The sequence below is a fragment of the Coturnix japonica genome, chromosome 14 (assembly GCF_054131305.1).
Source record: "Coturnix japonica strain WE chromosome 14, WE-NBRP24, whole genome shotgun sequence".
Classification (NCBI taxonomy): domain Eukaryota; kingdom Metazoa; phylum Chordata; class Aves; order Galliformes; family Phasianidae; genus Coturnix; species Coturnix japonica.
Window position 1 is genome coordinate 2,327,830 of NC_140676.1, and position 14,550 is coordinate 2,342,379.

Genomic DNA, 14,550 nt, shown 5'->3' on the forward strand with positions numbered 1-14,550 from the left:
TGGGAGGCTTTCTATTGAGCAGCAGTAGCTCTCTGAACTGTCTGTATTACTGCTACCAACTCAGGCATCCACCCTCCCTTCTAGGAGCTTCTTCTGAGATGTTCTGTGCTTTGTGTTTCTGTAGCTGTAGAAGCTTCTCTGCTCCCTGCCTGGGTCAGGATTCTGTTAAATCTGTAGTTTCAAACAGGCCAAGTGGCAGCAGCTCTTTCCCTCCGTGTCCTCAGTGCTGTGTGACATTGCAAACCCAGGAGTCCCGAAGCCAGCAAGGAAGGATGAGCATTTCAGGATGAAGTGGTCCTGCTTCTGTGCCTTTTACAGCATCCTCTTTAGCAGAAAAACCATCCTACAGCCACGTCCCCGTCCTGCTGGAAGCTGTCCTCTCCCAGGGCTGCAAGAAAGAGCAGCATCTCTGTCTGACAGCTTTGCAGGGCTGAGCATTGGCTGACCCTTTTGTCCTGCAGGTGAGTGGATGAGGTGGCTCCCACTGGCACCATGCATCCTATTTGGGACTGCACTGGGGTGAGCTCTGTAACAAAAGAGCTGGGTACAATCCTAGCCAGTGTCTTCTAGACACCAAGCAGGCTGCACAGAAAGGGATCATCCTCCTGTCCTGCATAGCACGACCCAGGAGACTCAGTTCCACCTAAGAAGGCTGCAGGCCATGTAATTCCTAGGGGCGTTAGAATGTGTGCAGAAGGCTGGGGATGATCTATAGTGTCCCCCGGGCCAATGAGTGTCACCCTTTATGTTTTGCACCTTATTCTCAGCCTACACTAAAGGCAGGCTCCGTACCCAGGGCTATTCTGCAAAGCTGCATTAATTTCATCACACTCCCCGCTTTGTGCGTGCGCGCGCATGCTGATCTCCTTCCAGCTGGGCCCCTCTCCTCCTTTGTGCCGCTGAATCGATGAAGAGCCTTCCTTCAGTTCTCAGACTTTTGCAGAGGAGCCTTTGGAAAGCTGATCTCTGGTCAACGGCCCGGACCCCTGACCCCGACCAGATCAGTCATCCTGATTGCCTGCAAGCCGCAAGACAGCTTGGGAATAGCAGCTCGGGGCCCTCCCACTCCCCTCCTCACTCCAGCTCAACAGAGTGTGAACCCGCAGCCTTTCCTCTCCCCACCTCCATCAACACCCAGCAGGGCTTTGTGCCGAGATGCGATGCAGCCCGCACAGCTCTGCTGAGCAGCACAAAGCCCTCTGGCATCTCGCCGTGCTCGCGGCGCTGCCGGCCTGATGCTCACAGGAAAGTTTTCCAGCAGCAGATGTCCCCAAAGTGACAGATTCTTCCCAGTGTTGGGAAGGAAGAAAAGGACACCTCGCGTTTCAGATGGTTGATCTGCGCCTCCTTGTGCAACAGCCGCATCTTTTCCTTTTGTTGGAGCTTCCTTACAGAAACAACTAAAAAAGCATCTCCTGCATCCCAGGGGTGTGGTGTGGGGTAGGCAGAACGTGTCAGTAGTTCAGATGCAGGGGGATGCACAGCACTGGGATTCCCATAACCCACTGCCAACTCCTTGTATTGCAGCTCAGCAGCCCTTGTAGGGCTCTGGCCATAGGTTATAGGGATGTACAGGGAGAGAAACTCGCTTTCACAGAGCTGGTGTTTAGATGCTGAGCATCCTGCTCACTTGGTTTCTGCTCCTCCCCCAGGTTTGTAGGTAGAGCTGCAAATCTGGCAGCTGTACTGACCCTGTTGCTTGTGCATCCTTCCAGGTGACGCGTGGTACAGCCAAACCCAGCCTTGTGAATCACAATGAAGATGGACTTTTCAGAGCCTGTGGCACATTTGCAGCTACATTCATGACCACTTTGGGGGAATTTGTCTTATTTCTCTTCCTTCTGGCTTGGCACCCTCTAGCACTCCGCAGAGGATGGCCGGGGCTCTGCCAATGCATCTCAAGCATCTTCCTCCTCTCTCTGTCTTTTAAATGCAAAGCAGACAAGTAAGTACACTCGGAGGCAGCAGATAAATGCTCCTTCTTGTTCCTGGCTGGCTTTGTGCTTAACACTGCACTTGCTGTGCATGCCAGCCCGGGCTGCCTGCTCCCAGTGCCCAGATGCACGGCAGCCGTGCAGAAATAATCCCCACATTGACTGGGCAAGAGGAAACACCGCTGCTCCCTGCACACATCTGCTTTGTGCAGAGCTACGAGTGCAGCTCTTGCACTGCACAATCCTGCCTCCTGCCATCTGTCCTCGCAGGAGTCGGGCCGTTGAGTTGAGCCACACGCCGGGGCTCCCCTTCCATTTAATCAGATTGACTGAGCCTGTGGCGATGAGAGGGGCTTAGGGCTGGTTCTCTAAAATCACCATATCAGCTGAAACCATCACATTTGATATTCCATTTACAATGTTTCCAAGGAAACAAAGGCACGGGGCATAAATAGATGGCTGTTAAACATTTGCTCACTCACCATGGTCCGGATAATTTGCAAGGCAGAAATACGAATGTTAAATCAACAGCGATAATAAATTGTAACACTGGTAGACCAATATTTTTCTGCAATTAGAAGCATTCATTCTGTCATCCAGGCAGGTTATCTATCAATGCCAGCTCCCATGTACCATCTCTTATTTGCATAAAGGGCAGCTTTGATTACAACTCCCCAAAAACCATGGAGTGCCCCTCACATCAGCAGAGGTGCTCATGATTTACTTGTGTGCATTGAGCTCCAAAGTCCACCTGGAATTCACCCCAGGAGAAGAAACTGGTCTCATCCTCCCTAGAAGCAGCAGGTGTGGATTTGGTTAGATTTGGCTCATTTCTTGCAGAAAAACAGCGAAAAATCTCATGCAAGCTTTGGCACAAGATAAAGAGGTAATGCTGAAACTCAGAGGCATTGAGGTCACCCAGACATTCTGCCATAGCTCAAATGAACTGGACTGGGGGTTCAAGCAGGAACTTTATCTCTGAAATAGATTAGTTCAGGTGCCCATGTGTACATGCAGGCTAGTTGTCTGTGTGCCCACCAGCAGCATCCCAGAGGTGGTGCAGGGATGGGCACAGCGCTCAGGAGCACTGTCTTTTGGGGAAGAGATGTTTCAGTGTCTTTCTCCCTCTTTTAGGGTTGTTTTCCAGCAGGGTAGCCCATGGTTGTCTTTGTTGCATGAAAAATGCACTGAGGGTTTTTGCAGATGCATTAAACCTGCACTGCACTCAGGGGCTTTGGCTTTGGGCTCACAGTGACTGTATGTTTAAGAACACAGAACTAGGAGCTGAGAATGTAACCCTGCTGAATAAGTCAGCTAATCCTCCTGTCACCCTAAGACTGCTTTAATGTGCTGTAATACAATTAGAGCATCACCAAGGGGCATTCTGGCTGCACTCAGTCAGGCTTGGCTTAGCACCCGTGTGCAGTGCCTGAACAGCATCATTGCTGGTGGCTGTTTGTGATGCTGCTTGGCTGGGTTATATGTGGCCATCTGGAGTTACTTGGATTTGCCTTTAACTCCTAAGCATGGATTTGGGTGGGAGCATCCTTGGGAACTCACGTAATCCTTGTTGTGGTGATTCTTGGACCCGGCAATCTAAGGTCATTTCCAACCTTTATGAGTCTATGCTCAGCCTTCTTGTGTTCCCACGCAGCACTCTCTCCATCTATGGGATCAACCAGGCAGATGAAGCCATCTACCAATGCATCGCTGAGAACAGCGCCGGCTCAACGCAGGCCAGCGCCCGCCTGACAGTCCTGTGGGCAGAAGGGCTGCCCGGACCCCCGCAGAGCGTGAGGGCCGAGACGGTGTCTGCCACCACCATCCAAGTGTCCTGGGAAGAACCTCTGCAGAACACCAAGGAGATCATCGGCTACGTGTTACACATCCGGAAAGCTGCAGGTATGGTCTGCTCACTGCCCAGAGCTTCCTCAGCATCCACAAGAGATAGCAGTGAGGTCTAATAGATACACCAGATCTGCAATGCAGTGCCACCATCAACTCCATCTCCTCCATGAAAGACAGGTTGGGCAGTGAGGGGTGGTATCAGTAGCAAAAGGGTGGGGAGAGGCAAGGCACACAGAAACATAAGGAAAAGAGGCACCCAAAAGAAGGGTATAGGGACCCCCTTTATTAGGGACCAAACTTACTGCTTACAAAGTCTCTTTAGTCCCTTTACCTCTTGCAAAGTCTAATGTACCTCTGTTTATTCTTTCCACTTCAGATCCCATGGAGATGGAGTATCAGGAGGCAGTTAGCAAAAGCACCTTCCAGCAGCTAGTGACTGATTTAGAGCCCTCAACCAGCTATAGCTTCTATATAAAGGCTTACACCTCCCGGGGTGCCAGCAAAGCCTCAGAAGTCACAGTGGTGAGCACGCTGGGAGAAGGTAAGGATCGCTTTGCGCTTGGGCCGTCAGATGATGAAGCCTGCTGTGCATAGCAGCAGCACCACTCACCCTGATACCCATTCCCCAGCGCCTTGGCACGCAGCCTGTGTTGTTGTTGCACCTGATTTCTGCTCTTCTCACACTCTATGGTATTGTTTGAAGATCTCTTTTATTGTTGTTACACGAGGTTCAACCAGTCGCCTTAAATGTTGCGTTCCACTCACGCTGTAGCAGAGTGTGAGTGCAAGTCAGTCCTCTCATTCATCTGGCAGCAGCTGTGGGCTTGTCCTAAACTGCTTGCTAAATGCACATTTCCTCTTGGAGAAGTTCTTCTGCAGCTCTGGTTCTCTTACCTGGTAGGTGCCATGCTTTTCTGAATGTAAACTTCGTTCTGCTCTGCCTTTGAGAAACCACACTGAGCTGGGTTGAGACCCTCCCCTGGAGCAGCCCTCTGTTTCAGTGGGAAATTAGGCAGGTCTCCAGGTCTTTTCCCTGCCTTGGCCCCCCAGATGTGGCCACCAGTTTGCTTCCCCAGTTAAAGTGGGGACTCTGGAGCAGGGCACTTGCATATGGACACCAGCCACAAACCACAGTCTCAGTGTGATCTGCAGACATCATCCATCTGGATGCTGGCATTTGGGGAATGTTTTCCTATCGTCTCATGTGCTTCTCCAGCACCTCTGAATCCTGGCGTGTCTCACTGAGAGTCATTTCCTAGGAGCCTGCCATTCTCCTGAACACTCAGTATTTACAAATATGCAGCAGAGTGGGCATGAGGGTACGATGTAGGATTAAATGAACGAGTGTGCTGACTTACAGGTGGGGAATCCAGCCCTCCCTCCATCTTCAGCTGTTGCAGCCATTAACTACAGCATTTAAGCAGCACCACCGCTAGGTCCTTGCCTCACAGGTTTACTTTATTGGTGCTCCACAGGGAATCAGTCACCCTTTGAGTTTGTTTTTCCTTTCAATTTAGAGACAGAGGAACTGACCAAGCTGCAACTTGAAATTCCTTGACCCGATGCTCTGAGTTCAGCTACTGCAGCTCAAAGCCAGCCATGCTTCACAGAGTCTGGTGCTTCTGCTGAAGTTTGGGTCAAGCAAGATAGGGCGTTTTGTCATTATTACCTTCAATCACAGCAGGAATAGTTAAGTGTCTGGTAATGGGATCATAAATTTCCAGGCTCTCTGAAATTGCAAAGCATCATTGTGCTGCTCTACTCCCCCTTAAAAAGTCTTATTCTGTGTTAATGAACTTGCAGCAATTAGCTACGTGTTCAGGATGGACAAGCTGGCCTGGTTAAGATCACTCAACCTGGGCTTGCCTCCCAGGATGATAAAAGGAGATTTACAAGCCCAGTTCTGGCTTGATCTGTGAGCAGGCAGGGTGCAGGGTACAGTGCTGGTTCTCTCTGAATTTGGTTTTTTGCTGTGCTTCACTATTGCTCAGAGAGCTGAGAGAGGGGCAGGGAGCCAGGATCCAGCAGCTCTGGCTGCCAAATTCAGGTTTGGCTGCAGATAAGCCCCTTCTCATGCACAGCCAAGCCATGTCACACTGTGCCTTCCTAGGTTACACCAAAGAGCAGCGACCCTTTGTATTTGGGGAGCTGTGAAGCCATGCAGTCAAACAGCCTTGGAAAGGAGCAGAGTTGTCCTGCCCTGCTGGAAAGAAGCTGAGGGCTTCTTTTGGCTACAGGGTATAGCCCAACTATATAGGAGCTTGTTGGAGCTGCTGGCTTCCTTGCTTCCTTGCTATTCTCCCTCCCCCCAGCACTGCTGGCCCTTCTGTCTGGCACCCATCCTGTGCTGGTGCTGGCATTTGGATAGACAGGGAGCACTCCCCATGGATAACCCTTTGACTTCCTCAATTCAGTGACCCAATGCTTTTCTGGGAGCTATTGTGCCCAGCTCAGGGCTTCTTTATGCCAAGGTATTTTATATCTCAGACTCTGTGCGCTTCATTAAGCAGCATGCAGTCCCTGTTCTTGTCTTTTAATGCTTTTTAGGGTTTTCTCCAGGACTTTTTGACATTTCTCTAGGATGAAGACCGTTCCTTTAGTCACCTTCGGCTAAAGACGCCTTCAAGAAGAAAGTTGAAATGACCTGGGGAAAATTCCAAACAGCACAGAAGAGGAAAACGAATATCCCAGCCCTTAGCATGAGGGAGATGCCTTACTTACATTAGAGTCATATTATGTTTTATATATACTTCTGTGAAGCACATATACGCTCGTGTGTGTACATATATTGCTGCACACACAGATATACTCCATCTGTATACACTTATTTGTGTAATGACATTATAATCAGCACGTGCATCCTACAAGTACGTCCATATAATCAATATTATACATATATATATATATATATACTCAGAGTTTGAATAAATACTATATATTTCATACCTCGAAGGAGAGAGATTCTTGTGGTTTTTATTAAATGTAAGGCTCTGCTACCATAAAATAAAGCCAACTCTTCACAAATCGGGATGGGCCACGCTAGTGTTTCTTTCTCCCCAATGCAGTTTCCCTTTCTATGGTGTTTTCACTGATGATTCAGGAAATGATGCTCTGAGGAAGGGTTCAGCTTCTCGGAGGGGAGATCTGATTTCTTATTTTGCCCTAATGGGAACTGGGAGTAATTAAACGTGTTATCTCATTGTTATTTTTGAGTGTTATCTCATTGGCTCAGAGAAGGAGGGCATCTTTTTGGGATACTCACCAGGAGAAATCTCTTTGCCTTCCCCTAAAGGTCCTTGTTGGGATCACCTGGGCTCTCAGTGCCTGGGAAAAGGCCAGCTGTTGTGCTGTGTTGTTCTGACTTTACTGTTAAATCGAAGCTCTTGTCAGTCTCAGGCTGACGTGGCCACATTTCATCTGCTTTTCAGCAGCGCTCACTAAATGGCTGTGCTGAACTCTGTGCCAAAGGACGGTGTCAGGGCTGGGTTTCACTGCTTGTCATTTAGAAACCTGTGGGGAAAACCAGATAAAAAGCAGCGTCAGTGCAATGCAAGTCCACCAGCTCCCACGTTAGGGGTATTTTGAGCTTATAATCACTCAGAACTGGAAAATAGCTCTGCCCCAAGGCCTTCTCTTGGCTAAAGGCTGCCAGACAAGCAGGGCTGTTGTTCTGCTTAGTGAGTTTTGTGCTGGGTTTTGCTGAGCTCCCTGCCCAAAAAAATCCTTGTGGGAGCAGAGCCCGTGGGCAAGGCAGAGCCCACAGCGCCTGCTGCCATCCATCCACCTTCTGAAAAAGGCTCAGGAGCTGATGGGAGCATCTGGCCTGGGGGAGCCGTGTGGAAATGAAGTGAAAAAATCATCAGTGAAAGGTCCTGCTGAGACACATCTCTGTACTGATGTGCTCAGTGTGCGAGAGAGGGAGGGAGATGGGAAGGAGGATGCTCGGGGGCACGTGGGGCTGTGTGCTGCTGCTCTGCACGGAGCTTTGTGCAGAACCAGCTTTGGAAAACTGATTTATTTGATTCAAAGAAATTGACTGTGGTTTGCAAACCTTGGTCTGTCAGCCCAAGCTGATGGGGCAGGATGAAGCTGGGCAGCTTTTGGGGACCTGGGAACAAAGTGGTGATGATATTTTGCTGTTTGTTACCCCAAAAACCAGGGCAGGATTTTGGGTTTGTTGAGCAGAGTGCCACTGATGGTAGCAGAAGGCTTCCAGGGGGGCTCTGAATCAAGGCTTGCTGGCAGCGTGCAGCAGCAGGGCCATCTTCCCCACTAAATCCCCCTGCTCCTCAAAGCCACTTAAGTGCCAGCCACAGCTGTGTGTGGAGCTCAGGCTGCTCAGGGAGGTCGGGCTCTCACTGAAGATGCCTCCATTTCCTCCTCATTCCCCCAGCACAGAACCACATGTCCCTCTGAAGGCCAGCAGGGAGAGCAGCCCAGCGCACCCTGCAAACCCTTGCAGGTACTGAGTGCGCTCAGCCAGGCAGCAGCATACAGACCTGACGTTCTGCTTTAAGACGGATGTCTCCGGCTCCATCCTTTCTGGTTCCTTCCTCCCATGGGGATTAATCACTCTGAAAGGTCCTCACTGCCCTCAGGGTGAGGGCAGAAAAGTGGAAGCTGAGAATGCATTTCCAAAGTGGCTGCATTCCTGCCCTGACCCGGGCTGAGCATCAGATTGCAGCTGCTTGTCAGAGTAGCCTCTGTGCTGGCTGAGCTGAGCATAGGGAGTCCCTGGAAGCTCACACAGCTCCCTAAAGAGAGTCCAGGCTGTTAAACCAGGCCCTGGTCTAATTTGATTTTCTCAGTCTCATCTAGCACGTTCTTTGTCACAGTGGCTGCAGGGAAATGCTGGTGGGGAGTTTCTCATTGTACAGACTACAGAGCGCACACAACCCACTGTCTCTCTCTCTCTGTCTTTCAGTCCCAGCCATGCCATCCCTCTTTATTAAAGTCATCAACAGCACGGCCGTGCAGGCAACGTGGGAGCCCTCCATCAAACTGGGCCAGCATGAAGGCTTCAAGCTCTACTACCGCAAAGTCCACCTCTCCCAGTACACAGGCCCGGTGCTGCTGGCCAGCAACGTCACAGCGTACAACATTACCCACCTGGGTGAGTGCACTGACTGCTCCGGCTGCACCACCTCCTGACCCTAGGATGGCTCACGTGTGTTGCTCAGCCATTAAGCTGGGGGTGCTGCAGCTCTGCCCCATGTTTATGGGCACTTTGCAGGTGCTGCAGTTTGTCTTTTGACCTGATTGCAGCATCCTGTGTGTTGGGTGATGTGTGTTTCCTAAATAACTGCATTGCTGGGGAGACAGCACTGGTTATTAAACCCGAAATACCCTTCTTGTTTCTCCAAACAGATGCATCAATGGTGTATGAGGTCAAACTCCTTGCCTATAACCAGCATGGGGATGGAAACTCAACTGTCCGCTTTGTCTCCTTGAGGGAAACCGTGGAGAGGACAGGTAAGATGGGGCTGTTCTCAGTGGTAGTTAATGAAAACTGGTTATAGAATCATAGGCTATCCCAAGTTGGAAGGGACCCATAAGGATCGTTAAGTAAGTCCAACTCCTGGCTCAAAAGGACCACTCAAAAATCAGACCATTTGGAATCAAGTGGCAGCACATCCACCAGACAGCACAGCTTTCAGTCAGTTACTTTCAGCCTCACCAATGATGAGACTGTGTGGGGCTGGGACCATGTTGTGCTGGTAGAACTGGCTCCCTTGCCAGCTGCCCTTCATTAGGTTTAGCAAACCAACACCTCAAAGCATTAGGTAAAAACTGCTGTCCTCATGTGAGACATGGGGCACTGAGCATCTTTGCTCAGCACCCACGGACATTTGAGCTTTATTGGTGGTGAGAAAGAAGGCCACGTGGCTTTGAGAAGAAGGGCTGCAGTGCATGAGCATTACATGACGAGGCAGAAGAGGAAACCTCTAGAGGGAATCTCTAACTGCTCACACCTTTCATTTTCATCTATGTGTAAAAAACATCCTGCTGCTCTTATAGTCCTTTTAAGCCTTCCAGTGGGAATATCTCCAAGAGAGAGTTATTACTTCTCTCTCTGTGCTGCAGTAAATACTGATCCCATTGGCAGCTGCCAGCTCCCTGCCTTCTGCCAGGTGCTGTGCTCACCCAGGGAAAGTCTGATAGCATCAGCCTGCATGATGGGGATGGCTCTATACAGCCTCCATGGGGTACCAGGGGCAGGGGAGATGCTTAGGTAGGGCCAGGAAAAAGGAAACTTTCACTGCTGACCCCCTCCCCCTCTTTCCTCTGTCAGTGCTGAACCCCCCGTGTGACTGCATGAAGGATGAGCAGAACAACAAAACCTCTGCAACTGGTATCATCATTGGGATCCACATTGGCGTCACGTGTATCATATTCTGTGTCCTCTTCCTCATGTTTGGGTACAGAGGAAGGTAAGAGTGGCATCCTACAGTGTCATTGCACAGCCCTGGGAATGCCACACAGGTGATGTTGGTACTGTGGTCCCTGCCTTCCCCCCGGCACACAGACCCCAAGGGCATCTCCAAATACACACTTCAGAGACACCGCCAGCTCCAGTCCCCACCAAACAACGTGCTACTTCCTGGGAACATCAGTATTTCTGCTCTGGCAAGCCCTACTCCCCCCTGTAAACCAAAAGCCCTTTTAAAGGTAGTGGAAGAGATGTAACTTTATAGGAGGGATATAAGGAGTGAAGGAAAATAGCAAATAAATAAGGCAGATTGAAGCCTGGGGGAAGGTAGGAAGGAGAGCCACTGGCTCTGCTCACCTTCAGGCATTGCCTCGTTGTTTTTCAGGCTGCTGATGTGTAAAAATGTGCAGGAGCAGCTGTCGACTCCGCAGATCCCGAGGAGCCAGAGGAGCACTGCGGGGATCCTTCTGAACGGGGCTGCCCGCAGGGACGAGCGGGACCTGAACGGAAAGCAGTTGGACATGAATGAGCTGGAGAGGTTGTTCCCAGCATCACCATGTCCAGAGCAGCAGGACAAGGGAGTAACGGTGAGTCCAACAGCACAAGGAGGGAGCACACCTGATGGGGGTGGGTTGCTGGATGGTCTGGGTGATCTCAGCGGTCTTTTCCAACCTTAATGATGTTATGATTCTATGAAATGCTTAAGATCATCGGCCACCTGCCGCCATCACTGCACTTTCTTTCTTTGCAGCCTGCTCACAGCCCGCCTGCCGCCCACGACGACACGCAGATATCCACGCTGCCAATGGACGAGTTCGGCATCATCGAGGAGCAGCCAGACTCCCCTCCAAACAGCCCTCACGATGGCAGCCCCGCTGCTCCGGCTCCTCGCCATGGCCCTGCCAATGAAGGATAAACTGCCAAGACTTGAACCCTCTTGTAGGAGTTACCAGAAACCAAAACCGCAGCTGGTGATGTCTTTACAATGATTCGTCAATCTCAGGTCAATTGAAGATTTCTACAGTCTGATTGTTATTTTTTTGTTTTTGCTTTATTTTTATATATATATATATATATATATATATGAGTATATATATATATGTGTGTGTGTGTGTATACAGCCTTTTTGAAACTCTGTGAAGTTTATCTTTCTGACCTGTCTCAGGCCTCTTGGTGCGTTTCTTTCAACGATGGCTTTACCAAGACTGGTCATGATTGGTTTTCCCATAGCTGCTAAGTAAAAGGCTCCTTGCAGAGCCTGGCAAACTCCTGTCCCCAATGGCCCAGGGGTGCCTTGGTCTCTTGGCATCACAGACTTCTTCCTGACCAGCAGCTTTAGGATTACTTTTTGGATCTATTTTTTATTTTGAGAAGACTGGATTTGGAGCAGTTCTTCTAATTTGACTCCAAAACTTGAGGCCCGGGAAGGCCATTTCTCCATGGATTGGATGATTTTGTACACTTTCACTATTTCTCAGGATACTTTTTTTGCTGATTGATGATATAATATGAAGAAGAAAAAAAAAAAGAAAAAAAAAAAGGAAAAAAAAAAAAAAGCGTGTCAGAGGAAGCCTGAAAGACTTGGACAAACAACCCGAGTGAAATCAGAACCTACCTCAACCGGAATGAATGTCTTCTGGGAAGCAGAAATGCCTGCGTCTTCCTTCGTGTTCAAATACAAGTAGCATAGCACTTGGTCAGTACAAGCTTGGTCCTACCTCAGCCACCCCGCTCTGTACCTGCCGCATCGTCGTCGTTTTTTGTTGTCGTCCTTCCTGTGTAAAGCACTTCCAAACCTTGAAAGCAATGTTCTACCTCAAGTGTGCGAGAAATTTCGTGTGTGTGTGTCCTCACCCCCTCCTCCTGCCTCTGGCGCAGGCAGCTGGTGTTAATGAGCTTTATTTTAGGCACGGTGGGATTTCGCCTGGTGGAGATTTGTGTCGTGGTTTGTTGTTTTTTTTACTTTAAAGACTCTGGGGACTGTCACGGATGTGGCCCACGTGATGGTTGATGCCCTGCAGCTCGCCAGCACCATTGCTCTCATGGAGCCCAATTGGTCCCAAATGGCTGCCCTGACCCATCCTGGCTGTATGTGGGATGGGTGCTCTGGTCCCTGTGCTAAGGCCAGGGCACTCTGTGGCCAGGAGCTCATGGAAACTGCAGCTCGGCACTTCCAGAACCCGTCAAGATGCTCCTGAGTGGGTTTCCTGAGAGCAGGGTCTTGTCTTGAAGTGACCACCATGGCCCATGCATGGCCTGGAAGGTCTCATTGCTCCTATCTGGATGAGGTGTGGGAGCTCTGACTGCGATGCAGCAGGGCTCCTAACACCAAAGAGAAGTTTGTGACCTCCATCAACCTGCCACCATTTTGGGATTCATAGAGCCCTAGAATCACAGAACAGTTGGGCTGGAAGGGACATTCAGGATCATCTTGGTCCAAGGTGACCGGCCATCCATCCTGCTGGGCCCCATCCATCCTGACTGTGGGCACCCACAGCTCTGTGGGCAGCCTGTTTGGGGTTGTCCTGGCCTCACAGGTTGATGTGTGACTGATGTTGCCCGTCAGGTCCCCTGCTGTGTGGTTATTAAAACCAGACAAGCATGAAGATTTGAACTCTCTGTAGAGGTGGTGGCAAATCCAACATCACCATGTTTGCAAAGGAAAGTGAAAGGAATCAGGAAAAGAAATGAGTTTAAGAGAAATAATGATTGTATTTTTTTAAATGGTACCAATGGCAGAGTCTCTTATGTCAGAAGCATCCCCCACCACCTTTATATTTGACAATGGGATGCTGCTGGTAATTGTGTAAATAATACAATATATGGGATGGTAAGGAAAGTCCTGTCCCATGTGCCGGATCCTGGGGTGGGCAAGGTGTGAGCAGGTCCCTGTGCTTCCAGACTAGATTCAAGCAGCCTCTCTCACCTCACCAGCCCTATTCCTGCTCCTGTGTGCCGTGGGGACATCACCATCCATCCATCACCAAAGCAGGGCTGGTGCTGAGCCATGACCAGGAACCCAAACCTCTTCCCATCCTGCTCCCGGCCCTGCTCCTTGTTTCCTTGTCTTTGTGTGGAACGCCGAAGCTCACATTGAAGTACTGTTGCCAAAGTGAACACATGACTTAGAGTAGCTTTCAGCTCAGGATCCCCCGGAGCTGTGAATATGCTATTAATTTAATATCATATTATTGTGATATTGTAATAGTATTTGTCATTACTTCCTTTTATTAAAGGGAAATGCTGTGCCATTCGACTAGTTGGAATACGATAGTATGTCGAGAGTAGATTTCTTTTTCTTTTTAAATGATTATGCAGAAATGTAATGGCTTAAACCAGTGCAGATTCTGGATTGGTTTGAGACACCTGAAGATGGATGTGAATCTTAAAGGCTATTCTTAGGTGTGTAGCTCTTCCTCTTGTTGGGGTTTCTTTGACGCTCTTGTGCCGATGGTGGGGTGGCCCTGCAGGGCTGAGGCTGTGTGGACAGGAGAAGGTTGCAGCCTTCCCCACCTCATCAGAGCCTCTTGAGTCTGCCAGACTGGGCCAGAAAACCCTCCAAATGGTGGCACTGTGTCACCAGGGCTTTGTTTCTCCATCGGGAGTTGGGTCACCAGAAGATGCAGATGAGCCCCACTCCTGTGCTCAGCCACATCCCAAACGTTCAACCCAAAGCTTGCCGGCTTTTAGATTCCCTTTTGTTTCCCTTTTCTTCTTGGCTCAGAATGTTTTATCCAAAGGCAAAAGCAGTGGGTAAGGGCAGGCACTGGGTCCCAAGCCAGCTGCTGGCAACCACACATTTTTGGAATAGGAATCACGTCCTGTAGCATTTTCCCAAGAAAGTAATTCTGCTAATCCAACCCCACTGCCTTTTCAGGGCACATCCAGAACCTCCCCTCGCTTTTCTGGCTGTGGTGAGATGAAATTGCAGCAAGGAATTAAGGTATCCAAAAGCTGATTTTTATTTCTTATGTTTATTTTTTGTAACCCATAATGGGCACAACCTATTCTTGGAGCTCTCAAGTCTACCAGAGATGGCTGCTACCTCAGGGATAGTATCCACGTCGTGTTTAGTTGGACAGGGACTAATTTGATGCTGTGACAGGGTATTTTCACGCTGTTGGATTCAGGTATTTATTTGTCTGACATACCTTTCTTCTTCCTTGTATTGGAAAGATGCTCAAGTCTTTAAGTGCTGGACCAGTTTGGGAATTTTGAAGATTCCACCCCAGATTGTAATGAGGGACTGTAGGTTTTTGGTTGGTAATAAATGATGAGGGATGCTGTGCCAGAGTTTCCGTTGAGACATCTTGGTGTCACTTGGGTGGCAGCTGCATG

The 14,550-nt window shown here is 49.6% G+C and overlaps 1 protein-coding gene across 3 annotated transcripts in view; it reads left to right on the forward strand.

Moving 5' to 3' along the window:
* IGDCC3 (immunoglobulin superfamily DCC subclass member 3) overlaps positions 1-11,752 on the forward strand; it is a 77,143-nt gene extending 65,391 nt beyond the window's left edge. The window contains exons 8-14 of one of the 3 annotated variants that reach the window (XM_015873273.3): positions 3,589-3,836; positions 4,159-4,323; positions 8,707-8,895; positions 9,150-9,254; positions 10,075-10,213; positions 10,598-10,799; positions 10,964-11,752. In XM_015873273.3, the coding sequence (XP_015728759.1) occupies positions 3,589-3,836; positions 4,159-4,323; positions 8,707-8,895; positions 9,150-9,254; positions 10,075-10,213; positions 10,598-10,799; positions 10,964-11,128 (1,213 nt within the window). In that variant the 3' untranslated portion in view covers positions 11,129-11,752. Of the gene's footprint in view, positions 1-3,588; positions 3,837-4,158; positions 4,324-6,329; positions 6,811-8,706; positions 8,896-9,149; positions 9,255-10,074; positions 10,214-10,597; positions 10,800-10,963 lie in introns of those variants that run through there. The other 2 variants (XM_085515224.1, XM_085515225.1) reach the window with 2 other exon arrangements.
* Positions 11,753-14,550: the final 2,798 nt, after the last annotated feature.